Source organism: Chelonoidis abingdonii, chromosome 1 (assembly GCF_003597395.2).
Source record: "Chelonoidis abingdonii isolate Lonesome George chromosome 1, CheloAbing_2.0, whole genome shotgun sequence".
Taxonomy (NCBI): domain Eukaryota; kingdom Metazoa; phylum Chordata; order Testudines; family Testudinidae; genus Chelonoidis; species Chelonoidis abingdonii.
The window spans coordinates 81212069-81238498 of record NC_133769.1 but is presented as its reverse complement, the minus strand read 5'-3'; the positions used below and the strand labels follow the sequence as shown (position 1 = coordinate 81238498).

General features: G+C 39.3%; 1 protein-coding gene across 4 annotated transcripts in view; it reads right to left on the bottom strand.

Annotated features, from left to right (window-relative positions):
* LRRIQ1 (leucine rich repeats and IQ motif containing 1) overlaps positions 1 to 26430 on the bottom strand; it is a 173402-nt gene that overhangs the window by 143395 nt on the left and 3577 nt on the right. For all 4 annotated transcript variants that reach the window (XM_032804640.2, XM_032804639.2, XM_032804641.2 and 1 more), the window contains exons 2-9: positions 25256 to 25386; positions 16149 to 16260; positions 14234 to 14328; positions 9396 to 9513; positions 7584 to 7813; positions 3836 to 3910; positions 2120 to 3361; positions 303 to 455 (exon numbers count right to left, since the gene is read on the bottom strand). In XM_032804640.2, the coding sequence (XP_032660531.1) occupies positions 303 to 455; positions 2120 to 3361; positions 3836 to 3910; positions 7584 to 7813; positions 9396 to 9513; positions 14234 to 14328; positions 16149 to 16260; positions 25256 to 25384 (2154 nt within the window). In that variant the 5' untranslated portion in view covers positions 25385 to 25386. The remainder of the gene's footprint in view (positions 1 to 302; positions 456 to 2119; positions 3362 to 3835; positions 3911 to 7583; positions 7814 to 9395; positions 9514 to 14233; positions 14329 to 16148; positions 16261 to 25255; positions 25387 to 26430) is intronic.

Sequence of the window (26430 nt, the reverse complement as noted above, 5' to 3'; positions counted from 1 at the left end):
GCACTTTAAAATTATAACAATATACACAGTAGACTAGTATCTCCATATGTCCCTTCAACTTTGTCTTTGAGCCAAAAACAAGGAACAAGGTTAGGTACTCAGAACTTTAGAAAATCAGGCTGCTTATTAAGTGCATATCCTAACTATGCACTTAGCAGACTAACTTTTGGCACTTAAAAAAAAAATCTTGTCCTAAATGTACATACACATATAAACAGATGGATTCAATCTCATCATATCCTGAATGGCAGAGATGGCAGTCTCACCCCACCTCCATATAGACAGTAAAATATGCTAGGTACCTCCACATCAATGTACTTCAGGCCTTTGCAGTTACTGAGTCCTTCCAATGCAGTTAGTCCACAGCGTCTAAGGGTCAATAATTGAAGACTTGAACATTCTGACAATGTGGAGAGACTACAGCCAGGCAAATCTTGAAGTGTAAGTGTGGTAACCTACACATGTTCAATGAAAAGGATGTCCATAAGATTGCACTCTAATAGTATTTTTACGTAGCCTTTTTAATGTCTTTTTAAGACTAAATACCTACTACGTAGCATACAATTATATGGATTAAGTCTAGATTCTGAATTTACTGTAAAACACTTATAAAAGACTAAAAGTTTTCTGATCTTCATAAAAAACATTAACTGATAAATGTTGCTCCTGTCATAAAAAAAATGTATAAACAACAGTACTTAAGCATCATAAAAACATGGAAATGATTTGTAATAGGGTTGTCAAATAATTTTAAAAAACTGCAATTAATTGCAGTGCTCACTTTATATAATTATTTGTATTACAAATATTTGCACTGTAAAAAAGAAACAAAAATAGCATTTTTCAATTCACCTCATACAAGTACTGTAGTGCAATCTCTTTATCCTGAAAGTGCAACTTACAAACGTAGAATTATTTTTTACATAACTGCACTCAAAAACAAAACAAGTCTACTCAGTCCTACTTCTTGTTCAGTCAATCACTAAGACAAACAAATTTGTTTACATTTATGGGAGATAATACTGACCTCTTCGTATTTACAATGTCACCTGAAAGTGATAACAGGCATTTGCATGGCACTTTTGTAACCAGCACGCAAAATATTTATGTGCCAGATATGCTAAACATTCGTATGCCCCTTTACACTTTGGCCACCATTCCAGAGAACAGTGCAGATATTTGTAATAAAAAATAATAATATAAAGCGAGCACTGTACACTTTGTATTCTGTGTTGCAACTGAAATCAATATATTTGAAAATGTAGAAAAAATATCCATAAATATTTGTAATAAATTTCAATTGGTATTCTATTATTAACCATGCAATTCAAACTGCAATTAATCATGATTTTTTTTTCAATCAAGTTAATTTGTTTTGAGATAATTGTTTGAGTTAAATGCAATTAATTGAAAGCCCTAATTTGTAACTGATAGTGGAAAAAATTGGTAAAACTATAAAAAGGTAACCAAACTTATTTGATTTTGATGTCCATTTCAAACATAAGTGCTTCACTACTAATAATGTATAATGTGAATGAATAGAAGATTAATGCGATAGCAAAACAGAAATCAATGGGGTTTTGTCTCATTTATAATGTCAACAGATTAGAAGTGTACATAATCTTATCATAAGAGAAGTGAGAAGAATCATCGCTAAACTAAATATCATATATATTGGGAATAATAATAGTATGTTGATACTAATCAGATGACTATAGTACAGATATATGCCATCCTCTTTTGCATTAAAATAAACTGTTCTGTGGTTCTGGGTCGTTTCATTAGTGTGAATCACACTTTGATAGAGACATTATTTTAAGCACCATCTCCTATCCCAGTCACAGAACATCCTAGTTTCAATAAAACAATTACTTACATGAAAAAATAATGTATTTTCAGCTATGACTTAATGCAATTTAGCAGCTGAAAACAAAGAATCGGCACCACGAGCAGGATTTCCAAAAGCACTTGACATTGGCCTAATTCTTTTCCCTTTGAAGAAGTCAATGGGAAAACCAATTATTAGGCCAATGCCGACAGTTTTGAAAATTACATCTCACGTGACTAGTCAGCTCTCATGTAAATTACTGCTTAAGAATCACTTACAGTATTTAGTTACCTGTTGGAGGGCATTCCAAGGGCCACACTGAATAATCATTTCTACACTTAATGGAGGCATCTTGTTATCTGAGGGTTTTCTTGGTTTGCTTCTTTTAACTACTTTCTTTCTTTGGTTTTCCCTATAAATTTTAGACCAAGGTTTACACATCGTCATCCAAGTTAGCCTCTTCTTTTCAACATTATCAGGCAGCGTTAGTGGCCTCTCAGAATACTTAATTACACTCTCACTTTTGTCCCAATCCTCAGCAACTTCCTCCTGAATTTTCTTCATCACAACCTCTGCTGTTTTAATTGTTTCAAACTTACAAGATTGAACTTTGTGTTCACTGTTCCTGTTATCTGGCTGGGCCTCAAAATTCCACTGACTATTGTGCTTACTGTTTTCCTTATTTGAGATTGTATCATTAGCTACAAGAACAATGGCTTCTCTATCCAGTATATTCATATTTGTATTTTTATCAAGATCCATAGTTTGTAGGGAACTTTTTCCAGTATGTGTCATCACATACCCATCTTCATTTTCATTACTTTTATCATGAGACTCTTCTTTCTTCTCAGAGCTCGGCGGTGTCTGTTTTCTGTCTTTTGTATTCTCTGAATTATTTGTCTCTTGTATCTTTCCAACATCTTTTTCTTCTTGTTTCTCTTCCTCTTCCTTTATTTCCAGTATCGGTTTCTTCTGCTCCTTTTCCTGTTCTCTTAGGTCTTTTATATTTTCTCTCTCTTTTTCTTCCTTTGTTATTTTTGTGTCTTTGTCTCTATTTTCAGCCACTGCATTTATTGCTATTTTCTCTTTTTGTTTTGTTCCTTGTTGCCCTCTTGGTCCTTCTAGCTGAAGGCTTTTTTCTCGTTCAAGCCTGAGACTTACTTTCTTCTTTTCATATTCCTCACGCCTCCTCATCTGTTCCATATGTGCTTGTCTTTCTATTTCTTCTTGTCTCTTTCTCAACTCTTCTTCTTTTTGCTTCCTTTCCTGCATCCGTCTCCTCATTTTTTCTTCCTTTTCTCTCTTTTCTCTCTCCATTTTTTGTTGCAGTTCCTTCTTCGTTTTAATTTCCGCTTTCCATTCTTTTAAGATAGGAGCGTATTTTCTGTACACGATAAATGCTCTAAATCTAGCTTGGATTTTAACAGCTGCTTTATTCCACTGCTCTGCCAAATGTTGTCTTTCTTTTGCTTTCTGCTCTTCAAAGGCCCTTTTCTCCTCTTCTATTTGCAACTGTAGTCTTTTGATCAATTCCTGTGCCAAAACAACAATAGAAATACATTTTATTCAGCATCTGAATTACTGAAATCTTCCTTAAGATGTAATTATAATATGTGAAACAAGATAGACATAGATTTATTCTTAAATGTTATTTTACTTTCTGCTAATATGGTTTCTTCTTCGTTTCTTCAGGTAAGTCTGGACACAGGATTGTCTTCTTCCTCCAGTTTGTAAAGTTGGCCAAAAGTTTTGCTTAGCTGGAGAACCTGAGAGCTATTTGCAGCTGCTCAAACGAAGAGAAATGGACTGCTCAGCCAGAGAAGGGCTGCTTTCACAAATTTCAAAAACTTTTTTTCTTTTGTAAAACCAGACACATACTTTCTTAACACATATGGTATAAATCATTCAATTTTATTGTGTTTTCCTACATAACAATGAAAGTATTTTTCGAGCACAATATAACAACATTCAAATTCTATTTGACAAAAATTCACATGCACAAATTACCTCATGTTGTCTAAAATTCTCTCTCCAAACTTCCTTTTCTTTCAGCAACTCATCTTCCATCATAGCTTGTTGCTGCTGTATAACAAGTAACCTTATATCAATTATTTTAATATATTTCATTATATAACTCATTAAAATCATAGCTGAATGTAAAAATAGCATTCTCCACAGATCCACTTATTTTGTGTTGATACCTGAAATATAATATGCAGTCAGGTTGGTAGGATCAGAAAAAGATAAACAGTAGCTAAAAACTCAGATTCAGTGTCACCCATTTGGTCACACATTGAAAGTGACTGCACCACAACTAAAGGTGGGGCAGAATTTGTGTGGGCTCACCCAAAGAAGTACAGCTCCGCTTTGTGTGTGTGTGTGGCCGGGGGGAGAAGGCTAGAAACTGCTGCAAAAGGTGCTCGGTGGTCAACTTTGCAGCAATGACTCACACACACGCACACACGCCCCCACCCCTATACCCGCCAGGAATGTGCATAAAGGTATGAAACTTGGGTGAGGCAAATCTCTATGTGAAAGCAGCGAGGAAGCCAGTACAACAGGACAGGCTGGGGCTCTAAGTGGACCACGTGGAAGCAGCACGGCCCCAAGAAAGCATGGCTCCAGAAAAGCAGCAAACAGCATTGGAAACAGCATGGTTCCAGGGGCACGGAGAAGAGTAAGCTCGGGAAAACAGGGCGGGTGTTATCCTGGCCCCAGAGACAAGGAAAGGCAGGCACAGGCAAATTACACAGAAGGGGACAGTGAAAAGAAGGGGAACTAACGTCCCCTGCCCCAGGTACTTCCAGCCACAGGCAAGCTGTGTAGGCAGGATGGCTCCAGGGGCACAGAGAAGAGTGAGCTCAGGAACACAGGGGGGCTGTTAATTACCACCACCACCACCCAGTCCCAGAGTTAGAGAAGTGCAGGCACAGGCAAATTACACAGAAAGGGGACAGTGCAAGGAAGGGGAACTAGCGTTCCCTACCTCAGGTTCTTTCACCCCAGGCAGGCAGGAAGCTGCAACCAGGGAGGGTGAATTTGCAAGCAAGGTGAAGCAGTTTCCATTAAGGGCAGCAACACAAACTGGAATTAGGCGGCATCACGCACTGTGGTTCAAGGGCATAACACCAAGGGTGCCAGGGATTTGTCCATACCGGAATAAGCCTGAAAAGGGCCCTGGGCACGTAATAGTATTTGCTGGGCATTTAATAATGGTGATTGTTTAAGATGCATATCGCTGGCAACTTTATTTCAACAAGGCTATGCCCATGGGCTGTTCAGTATCCTGTGCAGCTTTTCAGAAATTTAGTACAATGTTGCACTGGGCAGTGGTGCAGTTACTAAACCAAAATTAAACCAAACTGCATTATTTGCACAACTTTTGTTCACAGGGCGAGCTGGGCCAAATGAGTGTTTTCACCTGTTGGGACACATTTGCAGGCCCTGGCTAAATAATTGGGGAAACCCTTAGCGAAGGACAAAACAGAAGCCCCCTTTCACATCATTGACATACCTGGGCTTTGAGCTGAACTTTGCTTGCAGGGTTGCTGCCCCAGGGTGGGCTTCTTGTGCCCGGCTGGCAGCGGCACTGGGTGGCATAGCCAGACCACACAATTACATACGAGTCACTACACAGATGTAGTAAGACTAATGGGTGTGGAAAAGTTTTCTGTCAATGTAAGGAGGTATCATTATAGAGGTACAAATGGTTATTAATTTGGGTGTAATATACGGGTGTGCCTTTGGTGCGACAACATGGCAGTGATACAGGTTATCAATCGCGAAAATTCCAGATCGCACAGGATTGGAAAGTTGGCAAGGGCATTTGTTCTCCAATGCTTAACCTTCAACATCTGTTTTTAATTCCAAGCACATGCCAGGCATGGATAATGCCATTGCAGATGCCTTGTCTCATTTCTAGTTTACTCTCTGGAACCTCGGAATGTCATGTGGTTGGCAAAATGCAGATTAAGTTGTTTATTTTGTTTTCTTTTAAGGATTCTTGTCAATACAAGGATCCAGAGAATGGGTTGCCTATGCGGCCCTCTGTTAAGGGCAGTTGCTGCTGTACTAGGTCAAGGACAATGCAGCTGCTGGTGTCCCTTGACGATTACACATGGGACAATGGGTTCTTTCTCCCCAGTAGGGCTGCTAGCCAAAAGGCTATTTGCGGATGTCTGGGAACCTGGGGGTGGGGTTGTGAGGAGGCAGCCAAGCAAATGGCTGGCACCTCCTTGTGGCAGAGGTCCAGTGCAGGTACTCCATAGGGAGGGCAGCCAGTGACCAGAAAAATGGCCCAGTAAAGGACTTAAAGAAACAGAATGGGGAGGTGGTTCAGGGACTCCCATGACCGGTATGGCAGGGAGCCAACACCTCCCCGTGTTCTTATAGCCCTCCTTAAGCCTCTTGAGAGGCTGGTGGATGGTAAGATCCAAGCCATGGGTCGACTGAGGGACCTGTTTGGAAAAAAACGGAGGGCTGGTGAAAGCCTCAGAGAATTGATTTGAATAAGCACGGATATGCCTGCTCTGTACACTTTACCTGCCAGGTAGTCCCAAACAACTATATAATAATGTTGCGGCCTGATTAAAACCCATAACAAGTCTCCTGTCCTTCTTGCAGTATACCCAGACAAAAAAACCAGGTCAGAAACTTGGTACTTTACCCAAATAACTGCCATCTTGTTCTTCAAAATCTTCAATCTATTGTTGAAAATTAAAAAAAGGTCTATCCTTATGGGTCATGAACAGATCCTTCAAAATGCATACAGACTAACTGATGCAATGATGTCTAAGTCTGAAACAACTGCTCTGATAGAAGTGTGAACTACCACCATTAGAATACTATATAACTCTGAAGTTCATAAGTTCTTTGAAGCAGGAACAGTGTCTCCAACAGCTACATGAAAATTTTACACCAAAACAGTTTTGATGGAAAACTGGGGTTTCGATTAAATGAAAATTTTCACAAAAAAATTCACAGTAAACTTCCATAGAAAATTGTGATTTTTCATCAAAAAAGCAAATTCTTCAACACCAAAATATTTCAGCCTGAATATTTAGACTGAAAAAAAAAAAAAAGAAATCTCTTATCTGAATCAGGTGCTTCATGGGAGCTGTAATTTATTTTTCTTATGCCCTCATTCTTCTCTGTGGCTGAGATCCCCAGCCAGACTATATCCAATCACTTCACTTCACTATGAGGGAACTCTGCTGCATCAGGCAGATGTAATCTGACCAAGGAGAACGGCATAAAGAAGAGAACTGGAGCACAAGAAACCAGAACTACAAATCCCAGGAGGCACCACAGCAACGTTTGGCTTTCAGCCAAAATATTTTGTTTTGGATTTTTCACCAAAAAGTTAATAAGGTCCTTTTCATGGAAAATTTTATGAGTTGTTCTAGTACCATCTTGTATCTGCACAGCATCTAGCACTTTGGGGTTCGAGTCTTGTCCAAGGATTTTGGCTGGTACCATACTACAAATACTAATAATGATAAAGTCAAATTATGACAATTTAAATGTCAGCTTTGTTAAGTAGTTCACAGCTGATCAAAACAGGGAAGAGAGACAGTCATAATACAAAGATCTACATGATCTATTCTCAGCAGTATTTCTCTTTGGAACCAGAAGTGTGGGGATGTGCACACATTGGAGGGGGTACTTTTTTCCCTCTCTTCAGCATTGATCTTTATGTTCAAGTAGTCCGGATAAATAAAGGGGTGTGTTATAAATATCTTTGTTAAAACGTTACCTTATGAAGCATCTCTAACTTCATCCTTTCAGCCTCAAATTCCTCCAGATACAATTGCCTTCTTTTCTTTTCCTCTTCACTTTGTTTTTCCTTTATTTCCCTCTCAGCTTTCAGCTGTTTCCTTTTCTGGTCTTCAAGTTCTTTTTGTCGCTCCTCCCACAGCTCAAATTCTTGCCTGTACCTTTCCTCTACTTCATGGTGAGTAAAGCTAATGGTCATGTCACCATTATCTACAAGAATTTAAGCAAACACACTTTTTAACTAAAAGTCTGAGCTCACAGTAATTACTTATCTGAAATCATGAAATAAATTTAATGGATTGAAAAGAAAGCAATATGAGTAAGATTCTGTGTTTGTACAGCCTATAACTTGAAGCCCTAGAGCAGGAGGAGTTGCACTAGGAGCTGAAAAAGTGCTATGAGCAGAACATGGTAGCCCATGGAGCTGCTCTAAATTATAGCAACCTATTAGGGGCTGCCTACAAGAGCTGGCACTGCACAAAATGCCCACAGTTCTATAGGCCTACGCACTCCAGCCTAAGGATCTGCTACAAACATACATGCCCACTATACCGGGATTTGTAAGGAGGTCTGTGCAGGATTGTTTAAGGCAGTCCTATACATGCAGGCAGCAGGGCAATTTTCCCTTAGCCACATAGGGGCTTTTATGGCCCGTGTATTCTACCAGTGTAGAATACAGAGGCCATATTGGAGGGTGACATTTAGCAAATGCGCAGTGGCCACAATCGAGCTTCCATTTGTGTTCATACTAATGTTTTGCATGGAGAAACAAGAGAACTGACACACATATAGTTTATTTGCACCCAATTTGGCCATTTAAATTGGATCTATGTATGCAAAAAACCAGTACGTTCAGATCATGTGTATTCAGACCAAAGCCACATTCTGCAAATGCGGCCCTTAATGTCAAAAAAACCTGAAATTAACAAATATTAAGATTGATACATTTGGCCCAGTTACTGATTTTGGGACCTTTTAAGTATGCTTAGACAATCAGCAAATGAAATTAGCTAATAAATTATATTATTTAAGTCATTTGTGTATAATACCATTTGAAATAAACTCATTATTAAGACTTTAGAAAGGAACAAGAATAAGAAGTTAAGATCCCGTTCCTACAGCTGGATAAATGCAGGCATCTGCCTAAGTAGCTCCAGTTCCAAAATCAAGTTCTAAATAAGGTGACCAGATAGCAAGGTGAAAAATCGGGACAGGGAGTTGGGGGTAATAGGCACCTATATAAGAAAAAGACCCAAAAATCGGGACTGTCCCTATAAAATCAGGACATCTGGTCACCCTAGTTCTAAATCTCATCTTAACAGAGGCGCCATCTTTCTGAGTTGAGCCAGGGGGTTCTTGACCACCACTCCACCCAAGGCCCTGCCCCCACTCCACCCCTTTCCCCAACCTCCCACCCCACCTCTTCCTGCCCCCGCTTCGCCTCTTCTCAACATGTTCTGCCCCCTCCCCCGAGTGTGTCCCACCCTCTCTCTTCCCCCTCCCCTCAAGCACCTCCTGCATGCTGCCAACAGCTGATCTGCGGCAGATGGGAGGCCCTGGGGAGTGGGGAGCGAGGTTCCCAGTGAGTGCTGAGCACCCACTATTTTTTTTTTCTGTGGGTGCTCCAGCCCAGGGGCACCCATAGAGTTAGCACCTATGGATTGTAATATATATTGTTCTGGACTGCAATAACTATTCTCATCAAAAGAACAGAGCAGAAAAATACTTTATACAGCGATATTAGTATTGCACTAAATAGCAGTGCAAATACATTAATATTAAGTTTGTTTACCTGTGACAGAGCGCTCATCAGCAACCACTCTGCAAGTTATATCTTCACTGATGGGTTGACTATTACTATCAGAAGTTGCTCTGGTCTGCAATTCTTCATTTTCTATTTCAGACAGTATCTGTATAAAACCAAACACATTCTCATGATGAAATGAAACAGTATGAAACTATAACAATCCAAGCAGAACATTTCAAATAAAGACTTTGGGTCAGGGACTTCATTTTCATTGTTCAGAGCTTAGCATTCTGGGGGGCTCTGATCCCTGACTGCAGCCTCTAGGCACCAGTGTCACACAAATATATTTAAAATTAGAATGTTATTTTCCAGGGTAAGGAATATTTGGAGCAGTTCCCAAAAGATTGTATCTATTTTGTATATTGAAAGGGAAATGGTCAAAATATAATCTTTGTAAGAAATTGCACAAGTAAATGCAAGTACTATATGTATAAATTAATTCTATTATGGCATTAAATACATGGAATTGTTCACACAGGGAAACCAAAAAAACATTATTTGAAAATAACACTACATGGATCATATCATCTTATTTTTCTTCCCTTGTTCTTCGCTGCCAAGAATTGTTCTACTCCTGCTACATATTGATCATCTGCACAGCGTATGTATAGATCTACATTTGTGATATAACCACCATCACAATAAATGATTGTGCTGTCACAAACTGGATGTTCACAAGAAAGTGATCTCTTAATGTAATTAAACTTCATATTTTATACAGTGCTCACTGGTAAAAACATGGAAAGAAGTAAAAGACGGCACATAAACAGAACTGTTTTTAAATATAGGTTCAGGTTTTCTAAAGTGCCTATGAGAGTTTGGCAACTGAATATCATTGAAATTCAATGGAAATTATGTGCCTAACTCCCTGAGTCTCACTTGAAAATTCCAATCAAAATTCTTTTAACATTTTCCATGAAACAGAAAAACATTTTCAATGAGCGAATTATGTTAGTGATCTCGTAATCCTAATAATGAAAAGGAACAGACAATGATAACATAATAGATAAGACTAGGAAGTTGGGGGAGATGGTTGGGAGATGTCCAGGAGATCTCCATGCCGGACTTTAACCTGGAGAAGGAAGTAAACAAGGTGAGAGGGGATACGCTTGTGGACCGAAGAATTGACCCAAGGAGGAAAAGCGGTGTAGAAACTAGACTAACAGGTGATGCTGGTGGTAGAATGTCTGTGCACAAAACGGGAAGAGATGTTCACTGACGCCAAATACGCCAAAATTAAAAAATGTCTGTACACTAATGCGAGGAGCCTAGGTAACAAGATGGAGGAACTGGAGCTACTGGTGCAGGAAGTGAAACCAAATATTATAGAGATAACAGAAACCTGGTGGAAATAGTACTCATGACTGGTAGTCAGGTATTGAAGGCTATGTGCTGTTTAGAAAAGACAGGAAGAAAGGCAAAGGTGGTGGAGTAGCATTGTACATCAATGATGAGGTTAACTGTAATGAAATAAGAAGTGATGGAATGGATAAGACAGAGTCTGTCTGGGCAAAAATCACACTGGGTAAAAAAGCTACTAGAGCCTCCCTGAGATAGTGCTTGGGGTGTGCTACAGACCGCCGGGATCTGATTTGGATATGGATAGAGACCTCTTTAATGTCTTTAATGAAGTAAACACTAAGGGGAAATGTGTGATCATGGGAGACTTCAACTTCCCAGATATAGACTGGAGGACAAGTGCTTGCAAGAATAATAGGGGTCAGATTTTTCTGGATGTGATAGCGGATGGATTTCTTCACCAAGTAGTTGAAGTACCAACAAGAGGGGATGCCATTTTAGATTTGGTTTTTGGTGAGCAGTGAGGACCTCGTAGAAGAAATGGTGGTAGGGGACAACCTTGGTTCGAGTGATCATGAGCTGATTTCAGTTCAAACTAGATGGAAGGATAAACAAACGTAGATCTGGGATTAGGGTTTTTGACTTCTCAAGGGCTAATTTTAAAGAGTTAAGGAAATTAGTTAGGGAAGTGGATTGGACGGAGGAACTTGTGGATTTAAATGCGGAGGAGCCTGGAATTACTTTAAGTCGCAGCTGCAGAAACTGTCGGAAGCCTGCATCCCAAGAAAGGGGAAAAAAACCATGGGCAGGAGTTGTAGGCCAAGCTGGATGAGCAAAGCATCTCAGAGAGGGGATTTAGAAAAGCAGAAAGCTTACAGGAGTGGAAGAAAGGCGGGATTAGCAAGGAAGCTACCTTAGTGAGGTCAGAACATGTAGGGATAAAGTGAGGAAGGCTAAAAGCCATGTAGAACTGGACCTTGCAAAGGAATTAAAACCAATAGTAAAAGGTTCTACAGCCACATAAATAAGAAGAAAACAAGAAAGAAGAAGTGGGCCGCTATACACACTGAGGATGGAATGGAGGTTAAGATAACCTAGGCATGGCCCAATATCTAAATAAGTACTTTGCCTCAGTCTTTAATAAGACTAGTGAGGAGTTTAGGGATGATGGAGGGATGATAAACGGGAATGAGGATATGGAGGTGGATATTACCGCATCTGAGGTAGAGGCCAAACTTGAACAGCTTAATGGGACAAAATCGGAGGGCCCGGACAATCTCCATCCAAGGATATTAAAGGAACTGGTGCATGAAATTGCGAGCCCGTTAGCAAGATTTTTAATCAATCGGTAACTCAGGGGTTTTGTACCGTACGACTGGAGAATTGCTAACGTAGTTCCTATCTTCAAGAAAGGGAAAAAAGTGATCCGGGTAACTATAGGCCTGTTAGCTTGACGTCTGTAGTATGTAAGGTCTTGGAAAAAATTTTGAAGGAGAAAGTAGTTAAGGACATTGAGGTCAATGGTAATTGGGACAAATTGCAACATGGGATTTACTAAAGGTAGATCGTGCCAAACCAACCTGATCTCCTTCTTTGAGAAGGTGACAGATTACTTAGACAAAGGAAATGCCGGTAGATCTAATTTACCTCGATTTCAGTAAGGCATTTGACACGGTTCCACATGGGGAACTGTTAGTTAAATTGGAAAAGATGGGGATGAATATGAAAGTTGTAAGGTGGATAAGGAACTGGTTAAAGGGGAGACTCCAGCGGGTCGTACTGAAGGTGAACTGTCAGGCTGGAAGGAGGTTACTAGTGGAGTCCCTCAAGGATCGTTTTGGACCAATCTTATTTAACCTTTTTATTACTGACCTTGGCACAAAGAGCGGGAATGTGCTAATAAAGTTTTGCGGATGACAACAAAGCTGGGGGGTATTGCTAACACGGAGAAGGACCGGGATACTATACAGGAAGATCTGGACCACCTTGTAAACTGGAGTAATAGTAATAGGATGAAATATAATAGTGAAAAGTGCAAGGTCATGCACTTAGGGATTAATAATAAGAATTTTAGATATACATTGGGACGCATCAGTTGGAAGCAACAGAGGAGGAGAAGGACCTTGGGGTATTGGTTGATAGCAGGATGTCTATGAGCCGCCAATGCGATATGGCCGTTAAAAAAGCAAATGCGGTTTTAGGATGCATCAGGCAGGTATTTCCAGCAAGGATAAGGAGGTGTTAGTACCGTTATATAAGGCGCTGGTGAGACCCACCTGGAATATTGTGTGCAGTTCTGGTGTCCCATGTTTAAGAAGGATGAATTCAAACTGGAACAGGTCAGAGACGGGCTACTAGGATGATCCGAGGAATGGAAAACCTGCCTTATGAAAGGAGACTCAAAGAGCTTGGCTTGTTTAGCCTGGCCAAAAGAAGGCTCCGGGGGATATGCTTGCTCTATATAAATATATCAGGGGGATTAACATTAGGGAGGGAGAGGAATTATTAAGCTTAGTACTAATGTAGCACAAGGACAAATGGGTACAAACTGGATATTAGGAAGTTTAGACTTGAAATTAGACGAAGGTTTCTAACCATTAGGGAGTGAAGTTCTGGAACAGCCTTCCGAGGAAGTAGTGGGGGCAAAAGACTTATCTGGCTTTAAGACTAAGCTTGATAAGTATATGGAGGGGATGATATGATGGGATAGTTTAATTTGGGCAATTGATCTTGGATTATCAGCAGATAAGTCTGCTCAATGGTCTGTGAGGGGATGTTGGATGGGATGGGATCTGAGTTACTGCAGAGAATTCTTTCCTGGTGCTGGCTGGTGAGTCTTGCCCACATGCTCAGGGTTTAGCTGATCGCCATATTTGGGGTCGGGAAGGAATTTTCCTCCAGGGACGGATTGGCAGGGCCCTGGAGGTTTTTCGCCTTCCTCTGCAGCGTGGGGCATGGGTCACTTGCTGTGGATTCTCTGCAGCTTGAGGTCTTCAAACCACAATTTTGAGGACTTCAATAACTCAGTCATGGGTTAGGGGTTGTTATAAAAGTGGATGGGTAGGGTTCTGTGGCCTGCTTTGTGCAGGAGGTCAGACTAGATGATCATATTGGTCCCTTCTGACCTACGAGTCTATGAGTCTATGAGATTAAAAATGAACACTATAAAAATGTTATATTATGGAAATGACATTTTGCCACTGGATTAAATATTAATAATTGATAGTCCAAGTCTATTTTAGTCATTTAATGTTCATCTCGACCACTTGAGACTACTGAACATTTACATCAAATGTTCTAACTTCATGATTTAGGGACTAAATCACAACCAAGGACCCAAACCTGCAAAACCACATGCAAATACTTCCCTTTATGTGCACCAGTAGTCCCATGAGGAGTACTTAGAGTGTGTAAATTTAAGTATGTAAATTGGTCATTGAAAAATTGGGTCCAAAAAAGGAATTGATTATCTGTAATGACTATGGAATCTAATGTATTACAAAGATGGTTTAAACATAGAATACCCTCTTCTTCAATGCATCTGGATCTTCATTGTATTCAGAAGCCAGTTCTGCCAAGTACTCTGAAGCCTGGCTAGAAACTACTCGATAGATGTCACCTGAGGAGGGAAGGGGGAGAAAAAAAGACATTGGGAGAAGATGTCTTAATCTAAGTAGTCTAATTCTGATGAATGCTAGTTTCCTATTATCTGTCCATAAAATCCAAAATCTGAAACACAATGTGTTTTTGCTTTAAAAGTGTACTATTTAAAGAAAAATACCAAATCCACTCAGACAAGAAGTGGTTCCTTTAATATTAATTAAATCTAATTAATCTAAGATAATTAAAAGTATTAGATATATAGAAATAAAAAATGAGAGTAAAAAAAAAAAAGTCTATGACAACAGCATCTATGCAAAGAAAAGCACTCCATGAGGCAAAACACATTTGAACATTCTCCAGCTAGCAGGAAGTAATAAGACTGGGGTGGTAATTTTTTTAGAATAAGAGTTGTGACAAATTGAAGCTCTCATAAGGGACAAGGTAAATAAATAGACATATACATAAATTATATTTAGAATATACATAATTCTTATTACTGAGAAAATGGAAGAAACTTCTCCTAAGGATGAGGATGAATACGGAACACTTAACTTTATTCAAAACAGGTCCCAACTAAAAGATGTGAAACCTGGAAACTCTGACTAAACTGGGATTTGGAGTCTCAACAAACTAGGGTAATTTAGAAACTGAGGGCTCTGTGTTGTGAGGTGTTCAATTACCTCAGCTCCCACTAATTTCAGTGGGAGGCAGAGGTGTTGATCACCTCACAAGATGGACCGTAACAAGAACATAGTCTAGAGAGGCTGAGGTACTAGGATTTCAGAAAACAATCTTGTGAGGAGACCTTCCAGCCGTGGCCCTAAGACCTGAGTGGAATCACCAGGTGCAAAGATCCACCCTAGCAAATGCTATTTCTGGATTAAGTCTTTCGAGTTTACAAGTGCTAAACGTGTGTGTTTGAAAAGTAAAAAAAAGAAAACTCATGATTGACCTCATAGTTCAGAACAGTGTTTCTCAACCTTTTTGATACCAGGGACTGAATTGCTGCCTTCCAAAACTGTGTCAGGGAGATTTTAGAGGCTGGCACCAGTCCATGGACCGGTCATTGAGAAACACTGATTCCTTGTAGTCCACAGAATTGGGGCTTCAAGACACCAGAAGGGAAGATACATTATGCATCACTCTTCAGCATCACACAACAATAAAGTCAGAAGTGACTGTGGTGACATTCTGGAGCCTGGATGGTTTCCCAGTAGCAGAGTGGGAATAAATTATGCAGGATATGAGAAAGGAATTAAGGATGGGATTAAGACAACTTCAACTTGTCCTCTATACAGCACGTGTACAATGCCTTTGGACTCCCATCCCTGCAGACTGTCTACATTATGCAGAAACTTGAGAATATCCTTGACTTAGTCAATGAGGCAGAAAAGAATGCAGATTTTAAGCACTCTTATCATATTAGAAACCTTTCATGCTATTGTGCAGGCTAGAAAAGCAACACCACCTCAAGCCGTAGGCATTGCAGTCTATAAGCTATTAACCAAGATTTCCATACCACTGAACAGGGTCATATTTCCTAGCCAATCCTTTGCAAACTGTTTTGCAGTAATAAAAGTGATGCATACCATACTATACAGGACCACATATTTTCCAGACTACATGCTACGTTAGTGCTATTAGGAGAACATCTAAAAGAGGACCATAGGAGCTGCAATACTAGGTGATCAGATAAAGTTGGTGCAAAAGGTTTCATAGTTTTGTTGCATTTGAGGATTTATGTTATACTTTGGATGCTTGTTAGTTTGGCTTGCATTGGCAATAGGAAGGTTTGGGTGTCACATCACACATATATTTATTACAATCACAGCTTACTTGTGGTTTCTTCATCTTCCAAGTCTTGCAGTATAAGATTTTCAGCATTTTGACCTCTGTTCTTCACAACGTTTAGACAGTACAGAACTGATTCTGGTAATTCATCTGAAGTCTGGAAGTGAACATACAGAATTTAATTAAAAATAATGTTTATCTCTCTGTGAAGACCACTGGTAAATACTTAACATTCTTAATTAAAGTCCACAGGTCTGTCTACACCAGGGGTCGGCAACCTTTGGCACCCAGCCCATCAGGGTAAAGCCGCTGGCAGGCCGGGACCATTTGTTTATCTGGAGCATTCGCAGGCACGGAGCCCCACAGTTCCCACTGGCTGTGGTTCGCCATTCCTGGCCAAGGGGAGCTGTGGGAAGCAGTGGCTAGCATGTCCCTCAGCCCACGCCTCTTCCCGCAGCTCCCATTGGCCGGGAATGACAAACTGCGGCCAGTGGGAGCTGCAGGGCTCTGTGCCTGCAGATGCTCCAGGTAAACAAACCGGCCCGGCCCACCAGCTGTTTTACCCTGAGAAGCCGGGTGCCAAAGGTTGCCGACCTCTGGTCTACACAGTTATTTTTAGAGCACTAGCACCAGCCTCACTAGCTAAGCCTATCCACCCAGGCTGGGAGACTTGTTCCTGGTTCACTCCAAAATGCTGTGTAGACATACTGTATGTGTGTACACATACTGTATGTGTCCCTCACTAAAACAGTAGTATTTTAGTGAGGGACACACACTCCCTCCCACAGATCATGTGTTTTTTCAGTCAGGCCTTAATTTCATTATTGTCTCACTCATGACTTGACAGTCATTTAGACTTCACGGCAATCTAATTACTACTGCCCTCTAGAAGCATCTTTCTAATTGATATCGTTTTCTTTGTAACTGGTTTGGTCCAGGTTGAATAAAAGGACAAATGATTCAATATGGAGGAATCAGACATGTGATGTGGAGTATCTGTTACTGAGATATTGATTTTTTTAAGGACAGATTAGATTCACACACAAATATGCCAGGGACTTGAACCTAGGTCTCCCACATCCTCAGCAAATGCCCACACCATCAAATTATAGTCAGTCTCTCTCAATCTCTTTTGATGGAACAGATCCACTTATGATAAATTTAATATTCAGTGGGCCAGCAAGAAAATGAATCTGTACCCTAGTGTTTAGGGTACTTTCCTCAAATATCGGAGACCCTGAGATTCAAGTCCCTGACCCTGAGTTGGGAGCCCCTGTTTCCCTATGCTCTAGGCAAGTATCCTGACCATCAGGCTTCTAGCTATTCTAGGGTCGGTGGGTCTCTCCCTCTCTCAGGCGCTGGACCTGAAAAACCTCCCAATGAAAATTTCATGAACACCAATCCATTTCCACAAAACATTTCAGTTTTGACAAAACAACATTTTTAGTGGGACAAAATTTTAAATGATTTTTTTTTCAGGCAGCTCTACTATTTAATTATTGATCATTTCAGTGGATGGAAGTAAAGTGCACTAGGCTGGGAACAAGATGCTGCTGCGGGGATGGAAATGAAAAGAACAGAGAGGGGGAAAAGAGAAACAAGGCAGCGATCACAGTGGCCTGAAGAGGAACAGATTTTCGCAGAATGATGGGCGTTACAAGAAGGCGCTGAACAAGTAATAAATAACTAAACATTCAGTTATTACATAAAGGCCATATAGTCTCCTTGATTTCTGTAAAAACTTCTTACTGACATCAGAGAGCATTTCATTGTGCAACCCATAGACCAAAATTAACCATAGAATTTAGCTCTCTCAGATGAGCCTGCAAATAACATCCCTGCTCCCCCTGTACTCCACTTCTTTTCACTGGTACTCTACTCTATCTATGATTACATAAGTCACAGGCAGAAAGGCACAGGGGAGCAAGCAGAAGCAGAGGAGTGAACTCAGTTGTGTGAAATATCATCAGCAAATTGTTCACCTGGGCAAGAGAATCCTCACCCTCATTGTTCAGAATTTGTATTTGTTTTTCCCGATTAAGGGTCCAAATTCCATGAAGAACCCAGTGCCTTTTGAGAACTGCTGAGTGTCAATGCCTTTTTAAGAGCACCCCTCTGATACTTAATGCCTTTTTATATCAACATGAGATTAAGGTGTTCAGCATCATTCAGGAAACACTTAGTACTCAGAGGTCCTGAACATTGACAGGTCCTGACATTCATTATTCTGGTGGGAGTTGTGGGTGCTTAGTGACTGTAAGAATCAGGCCTTATGTTTTTAAATAGATCCCCACTGGCCAATGCTCTAGGAACTCTCCACCAATAGGCAGTGGCAGTTTACTAAGAGAAAAGGTTCTGATGATGGAAATAACAGAATGGGTCCTTGAGGTTACAGTCATAGCTCAAAGACTTTGAGGCAAGGATGCATCCCTACAGAAAAGTGGTAGCAGAGAATAAGTGATGCTGGGAGCAGGACACCAGAAGAGGTGGCAAAGGAGAGCAATAAAAAATATGTCTGTTACCAAAAACATATTTATTTCCATTATATGTTGGTGAATAAGGAGTAAATGAACTAATTGAGATTTAAAAAAACAAGCAAGTGAAAACAGAACATTATAATGCAAAGTGTCAGGCAACCTTAAGAGGCATCACTACATGCTCTGCCTCCTATGAGAACTGACCCAAAACTCAAACCTAACAACACAAGGTTGAAAAAGATTTAGGTCAATCTCATTTTGGCTTTCTTTCCACATTCCTATACACTACCTGCATCATAAGTCAGATATAAAGAAGTCCTGAGTCAACCTCCTTAATTTTGACCTTAAGAAATTTCTCCTGAAAATTCAGTTTAAACCAGAAGATCTTCAACGATCTAAAACTCAAAAAAGAGTCCTACAAAAAGTGGAAAAACTTAGTCAAATTACAAAGGATGAATATAAACAAATAAGACAAGTATTTAGGGATAAAATTAGAAAGGCCAAGACACAAAACGAGATCAAACTAGCCAGGGGCATAAAGGGTAACAAGAAAACATTCTACAAATACATTAGAAGCAAGAAGACAACCAAGGACAGTATAGGCCCGTTACCCAATGAAGGGGGAAAGACAATAACAGAAAATGTGGAAATGCAGAGGTGTTTAATGACGTCTTTGTTTTGATTTTCACCAAGAAGGTTGGTGATGCCTGGATGTCTAACATAGTGAATGCCAATGAAAATGAGGTAGGAGCAGAGCCTAAAATAGGGAAAGAACAAGTTAAAAATTACTAAGACAAGTTAGATGTTTTCAAATCACCAGGGCCTGATGAAATGCATCCTAGAATACTCAAGGAGCTGACTGAGGAGATATCTGAGCCATTAGCAATTATCTTTGAAAAGTCATGGAAGACAGGAGATATTCCAGAAGACTGAAAAAGGGCAAATATAGTGCCCGTCTATAAAAAGGGAAATAAGGACAAGCCGGAGAATTACAGATGAGTCAGCTTAACTTCTGTACCCGGAAAGATAATGGAGCAAATAATTAAGAAATCAATTTGCAAACACTAGAAGATGATGAGGTGATAAGTAACAGTCAGCATGGATTTGTCAAGAACAAATTGTGTAAAACCAAGCTGATGGCTTTCTTTGACAGAGTAACAAGCCTTGTGGATGGGGGGAAATAGTAGATGTGATATATCTTGACTTTAGTAAGGCTTATGATACTGTTTCGCATGACCTTCTTATAAACAAACTAGGGAAATTAGATGGATAAGGTGCATGCATAAGTGGTTGGAAAATCGTTCCCAGAGAGTAGTTATCAGTAGTTCAAAGTCATGCTAGAAGGACATAATGAATGGGGTCCCACAGGGATCGGTTCTGGGTCCAGTTCTATTCAATCTCTTCATCAATGATTTAGATAATGGCATAGAGAGTACACTTATAAAGTTTGTCGATGATATCAAGCTGGGAGGGGTTGCAAGTGCTTTGGAGGATAGGATTAAAATTCAAAATATCTGGACAAACTGGAGAAACAGTCTGAAGTAAATAGGATGAAATTCAATTAGGACAAATGCAAAGTACTCCACTTTGGAAGGAACAATCAGTTGCACACATACAAAATGGAAAGGAATCTGAGGGTCATAGTGGATCACAAGCTAAATATGAAAGTCAGTAGTGTAACACCGTTACAAAAAAAGCAAACATCATTCTGGGATGTATTAGCAGGAGTATTGTAAGCAAGACACAAGAAGTAATTCTTCTGCTCTTCCCTACAATAATTAGGCTTCAACTGGAGTATTATGTCCAGTTCTGGGCACCACATTTCAGGAAGGATGTGGACAAATTGGAGAAAGTCCAGAGAAGAGCTACAAAAATGATTAAAGGTCTAGAAAACATGACCTATAAGGGAAGATTGAAAAAAATGAGTTTGTTTAGTCTGGAGAAAAGAAGACTGAGGGGGAACATGATAACAGTTTTCAAGTACATAAAAGGTTGTTACAAGGAGGAATGAGAAAAATTGTTCTTCTTAACGTCTGAGAATAGGACAAGAAGCAATGGGCTTAAATTGCAGCAAGGGCAGTTTAGGTTGGACATCAGGAAAAACTTCCTAACTGTCAGAGTGGTTAAGCACTGGAATAAAGTGCCTAGGGAGGTTGTGGAATCCCCATTATTGGAGATTTTTAAGAGCAGGTTGGTAAAACACCCGTCAAGGATGATCTAGATAATACTTAGTCCTGCCTTGAGTGCAGGGGACTGGACTAGATGACCTCTCGAGGTCGCTTCCAGTTCTATGATTCTATGAATACTGCATATAATTCCAGGCACCTACATACCAGAATTATGTCTATCAGTGGGATGCAGTGTTGTAGCTGTGTTGGTCTCAGGATATAGGATCAATTTCTGTTGGTGGAAGGTACAAGCTTTTAGCTTCTTTTTCAGGTATGAGGAAGGGAATGTTTGCAACGGTCTGGTTACCTTCACCATACCTAAGAAGAGCTCTATGATACTAAAAGCTTGTCCTTCTACCACCAGAAGTTGGCCCACAATAAAAAGTATTACCTCACCTACCTTGTCTCATTCAACTGGATAGAATTCAGAAGACAGCTTAAAAAAGGAGCGGGGGGGAAACTAAAGGGATTAATTTACATAGAAAGAATCAAAACTCAGGAAGTATTGAAAAAAAAATCACAAGACAGCTTCTTCTTGCAAGATTTGCAAGCCCAATTTTTAAGACCAAAGATTAATTTGATTAACTAACTATCACAATTTTTATCTATCTTGTTATCGATTTTAAAGTTCGCCCATCTTTAACGCTGAAAGGTTCTGTAAAAAATTACAATCCACTGGAATCTGATCTTGTGACTAGCAGAATGCCCCTGACCTACCAATTTCACTTTTCTGAAAGTCAGTTTGCAACTCATTCTGTACCCCATAAATAGCTTTCCTTTAACACATGCCCTTTTAAATACATACTTCACAGTAGGCGTTTCTTTAATATCAGCTTATTTCAGGGGCTTATCTGTCACTTCAAGTTTACATTTTCATGGAGCTCAATTAACAGGAGTAGGATACATTTGAAGGAAGTTTTCCTCCAGAGAATAAATATTAGAAAATAATGCATTCACCACCTAGACTTTCTGATACCTGTAGTACACCAGGGTTGATAAAAATCAATGATTTTTAATAAATAAATACATAAATAAAATTTTGTTCTTTTCTTCTTTAAATAGTTTTTTCCCTCAAAAAACATTTTATAAAAAAAATCCTATCTAAAGATAATTTTAATTAACATACATTATAGCTCAAATCTATCTCATCATGGAATTGGGATTATAAATTCTAATTCTATAGTATGAGACTATATATATATATTTAAGAAAAGTTTTGTAAATGAGTTCCAATAGTTCATGGATTAGGGACCCAACCTTATGGGGTTCCAGGGGCTTCTGCATAGATTATTTAGGTTAATCTTTCTATCTACCCAATGGGACTCAGTGCTTAGTCTAGTAGATACCATCGGAGATGCTTAGTTACTTTTGCAGTTTTCAAACTGTGGATTTGTGTCTCCAGAGATAACATGCTTGTTAACAGCAAAAATGTTTTAAATAAATAAATAAATAGAACACAGAGGTGAGAAATAACAGACCTCAACTCTATTGTCCCTCTGCAAATTTTTATACACAGAGTCAATCCTTTACCTCTCTCTAAAAGTGCAAAGTTTCAAAAAGTTCCAATATTTTGTTGGGGGCAGAACAGATCTGGACAAGGGGAAGTCTGGAGATAAATGTGAGAAGGGAGGGACAGCCAGTAGAAACAAAAGTGAAACTGTTTGAGAAGCATATTCTTGAAGTCTTGAGGTCTTTCTGAGTGTAGCCTTCATTGATTTGAGACGTACCATACCATTCTCTCACTAGAAGCGGGAACCTATAATGGCAGCAGGCTGCAAAAGAGACCCAGTTTGGGAATATTTTAATGAAGTTCCTCTACCTGTGGGTAAGACAGGCATGCGTGCAAAATGCAAACAGTGTAACAAAGAAATGCAAGGCCTGGTTTCCTGAATGAAACAACATCATGAGAAGTGTTCCTTCTCAGGAGGAAGCTGCGCTGAAGATGATTAAAGGAATATGTCTGAACATGCAGCATCTTAAGGTTGGAAAACATTTTTATTTCATACTTCTTTCTTAAGGACTGCCTGTCTTCCTTCTGGACTATTCTTGAATTCTTGTGTTTGAGCAAAAATTATAGTTGTTATTCTATGGTACTATCATTTTAGATGCAGTTATGATAAAAAATAAATAGCTGAAATAGGGAGATCTTCCTTTTACAATTTCACCTTTAACGTAGTACTGAGTGTCAGTGAATGCAATAGGTAATACTAAATGAGTAGTATGGTAATAATAATTAAATAACTGCATTGACTTATTTTGTTTAGGGGAATCTGTCCTCAACATACAGGATTCTGAAGACTATCCACCTTTAAAATCACCATCATTTTCTGTAATTTCAGAGTTATCTGGCAATGACAGAGTTTCAGTTACATCATGTATGTCACATAGCCGCAGTATATCACTTGTAGCAAAAAGAAAAAAAATTCTCCATCATCCAGAAACAACCATAGATAAGTTTGTGATAAGAAACAGCAAATTGCAAAACGAGGTAACTGATGAAAAAATTGCCCGGTTTGTTTATGCAACAAACTCTCCTTTCTGTATGTTTGAGAACCCACACTTCATTAACATGGTTCAGTCATTAAGACCAGGATACAGTCCACCCAACAGAGCAGATGTTGCAGGCAAACTGCTGGATAACGTGTATGAAAGAGAAATTGAGCAGTATGCAAAAGGTTTAGAGGGTGAAATTGTTAACCTGAGTCTTGACGGGTTGAGCAATATCCACAATGACCCTGTTGTATTTGCTTGTAGAAGAAGAAGAATGGAATGTCTTCCTTACAGAAACAATTGGTACATCGGAAAATGCACACACAGCAGAATACTTACAAGAAGTAGCAGTAAAAGCTATAACAAACTGCGGAAAAAAAATTCAAGTATCTAGTATGCAGCTTGGCCACAGGCAATGCTACAAATGTATCCAAGATGAGAAGAAATTTAGAAGAGAGTCCCAAGCTAATAACATATGGTTGCAGTGCTCATTTGATGAACCTCCTAGCCAAAGACCTCAGTGTTCCAGAAATAAAGGTTAATGTTGTTGAAATTGCAAAATACTTCCATTACAACCACTTTGCAGCAGCTGCTCTGAAAAAAAGTGGGAGGAACCAAGCTAACTCTCCCACAAGTCATGCAGTGGAACTCAATAGTGGGCTATTTTGAGCACTATATAAAGAACTGGCCTAATCTGATGACAGTTTGTGAACAAAACCATGAAAAAAACAGATGGCACTGTCATAGCCAAAGTTCTCAACACTGAGCTTAAGAGAAACATTGAACACATGCTGAGTACCTTGAAGCCTATTTCTGTAGCCTTGAACAAAATGCAGGGAAATAGCTCTTTTATTGCTGACGTTGTTGAAATTTGGAGGAACTGAGTAAGATCTTAAAAGTGAAATATGCAATGACAGAGTTAAATTACAAGCATAAAAAAAAAAAAACATGAATGGAACAAGCACTATCTCCAGCTGCAAATATTCTCAATACTCGGTACCAAGGTCAAACCTTAACTCCTGAAGAAGAGGAGCTGGCTATGACATGGACATCCAGCAATCATCCCTCCATAATGCCAACTATAATAAACTTCAGAGCTAAGGGTGAACCATTCAAGAAATATACGTTAGCTGATGATGTTTTAAAGAAAGTCACACCACTGAACTGGTGGAAGTCACTTAAGCACTTGGATTCAGAGACTGTTGAAGTGATAATATCACTTTTAACAGCAGTAGCTTCTTCTGCCGGTGCAGAAAGACTATTTTCTTCTTCTGGACTAATTCATTTCAAATTGAGAAATCGTTTGGGACCTGAAAAAGCAGGAAAGTTTGTTTTTCTGCTCCAGATTATGAACAAACAGGAAAATGAAGGTGAAGACGACTGAGTTAACTGCACACGCCAATATTTTAAGTTTCTCATGTTGACCTGGCTGACATAGTCGATTTAATTTTAAATTTAAAACAAACCTGATTTTAAAAAAAACTTGAATGTTTAACTAAATTCAAAAATTCATATGCTTGTTTTGTTAAAATATTATATTTTTCCTGTTGAAGAAAAAATACAGCACAACAAGAAAATCCTCCAAATATTAATGATTAATGTGTTAAACTGAAAATATTTATGAAGTCATTGGGAGGTGAACTATCTGCTTTGGTAAATGAAATAACCAAACAATCGTTCATTTTCTGATATAGCTGTAAAACTAATCTAAAAAGTTTTCAAAATAAATCACTTAAAAATGTATAGTGTGTATCTTCTAAAAATGAAACCTACATCTATCTCTGAGTTGTGAAGAATATATATTAAGGTTATAACAACCAACAAGAATGCACCTTTATGTAGAAATTCATGATTAAATTGAGTCTTCCTGGACTAGTGATTTAAATCAAATCCACCCTGTAGTACACCTCCAAGTAGCTTAGAAAAACAGGAATGCACGAGGCCTCCACAAAAGACACAAGTTTGCCATGCAAAAGTAAAGGCAGTACTATCCCTCCTGCTTCCATTAAACACTTACTGTTTCACCATCACTCCAAGCTTCTGCTGATAAATCAGTGTTGAGATCATCCACTTCAAGGGAAGTAACACTGATTCTGCTCAATTCTATATTTATTTCTTCTTCAAGTTTTACATCATCATCTTCCATAGCTTTCCATAATAAAATTGTAACAACAAAGAGGAAAAATAAAATTGAATACATTAGTGGATATTGTATTTACTGCTAGATTTGTAGCAAAAGTAGGTATTTCAAAACTCTTTCTCTAAAACAAAACAAAAATCATCCATATCCACAGTAAGGCTCCAGCTATGACAAGACTTATATGAATGCTTAACTTTAGACACGTGAGTATTTCTACGTCAATGGAATACTCACGTTTGTAAAGTTAAGGTTTGGCTGTACTAGGACCTAAAACTCTATATTTATCAATACTGTTGAGAGCGAAGGATGCACACAAATAATAAAATATTACCTTGGGCCCTGTTCCCACAAACATTTACATGTGTGCAACTTTCATTGACTTCAATAGGACTACTCAGATGACCAAAGTTATATGAGTTTAAGGGTACATCTACACTAGGAAAAAAAAAAAAGGTGTGTCCTTAACTCAGGTTAGGTAATTTGGACTGAAATAGCAGCAAAGATATGTTTCACAATAGCAGCCGTGTTAGCCTGTATCTGCAAAAAGAACAGGAGTAGTTGTGGCACCTTAGAGACTAACAAATTTATTTCAGCATGAGCTTTCGTGAGCTACAGCTCACATCCTTGGCAACTCCAGTTAGCAGTTTAAGTTAAAGCCTAAAGGGGAGCCTAGGAATGAACTCGAGCTGCTAACCAAGTTGCCGTAGTGATGAGTTGTCCCACCGCTGCCACCATATCATAAGCATCTTTCCCAAATCTGGACCTTAGCGTCCAGAAATCTGGGTGCCTGCATGAACCCCTCTAAGCTTAATTACCAGCTCAGATTTGATCTCGCTGCCACCATCCAAAAATTCCAGGGTTTTGGCTCCCTCTGGTCTCCCCAAAACCTTCCCTGGAGGGACCCCAAGACTCAGAGACTCTGAGTCTCACCACAAAGGGAAATAACCCACTTCCCTTCCCCCTCTCTCTCCCACCCAGACTTTCCTCTCTGGGCTAACCTGAGAGTTACTGATGCAATCTCTTTACATCACAATACCAAGAAGCATGTCTCC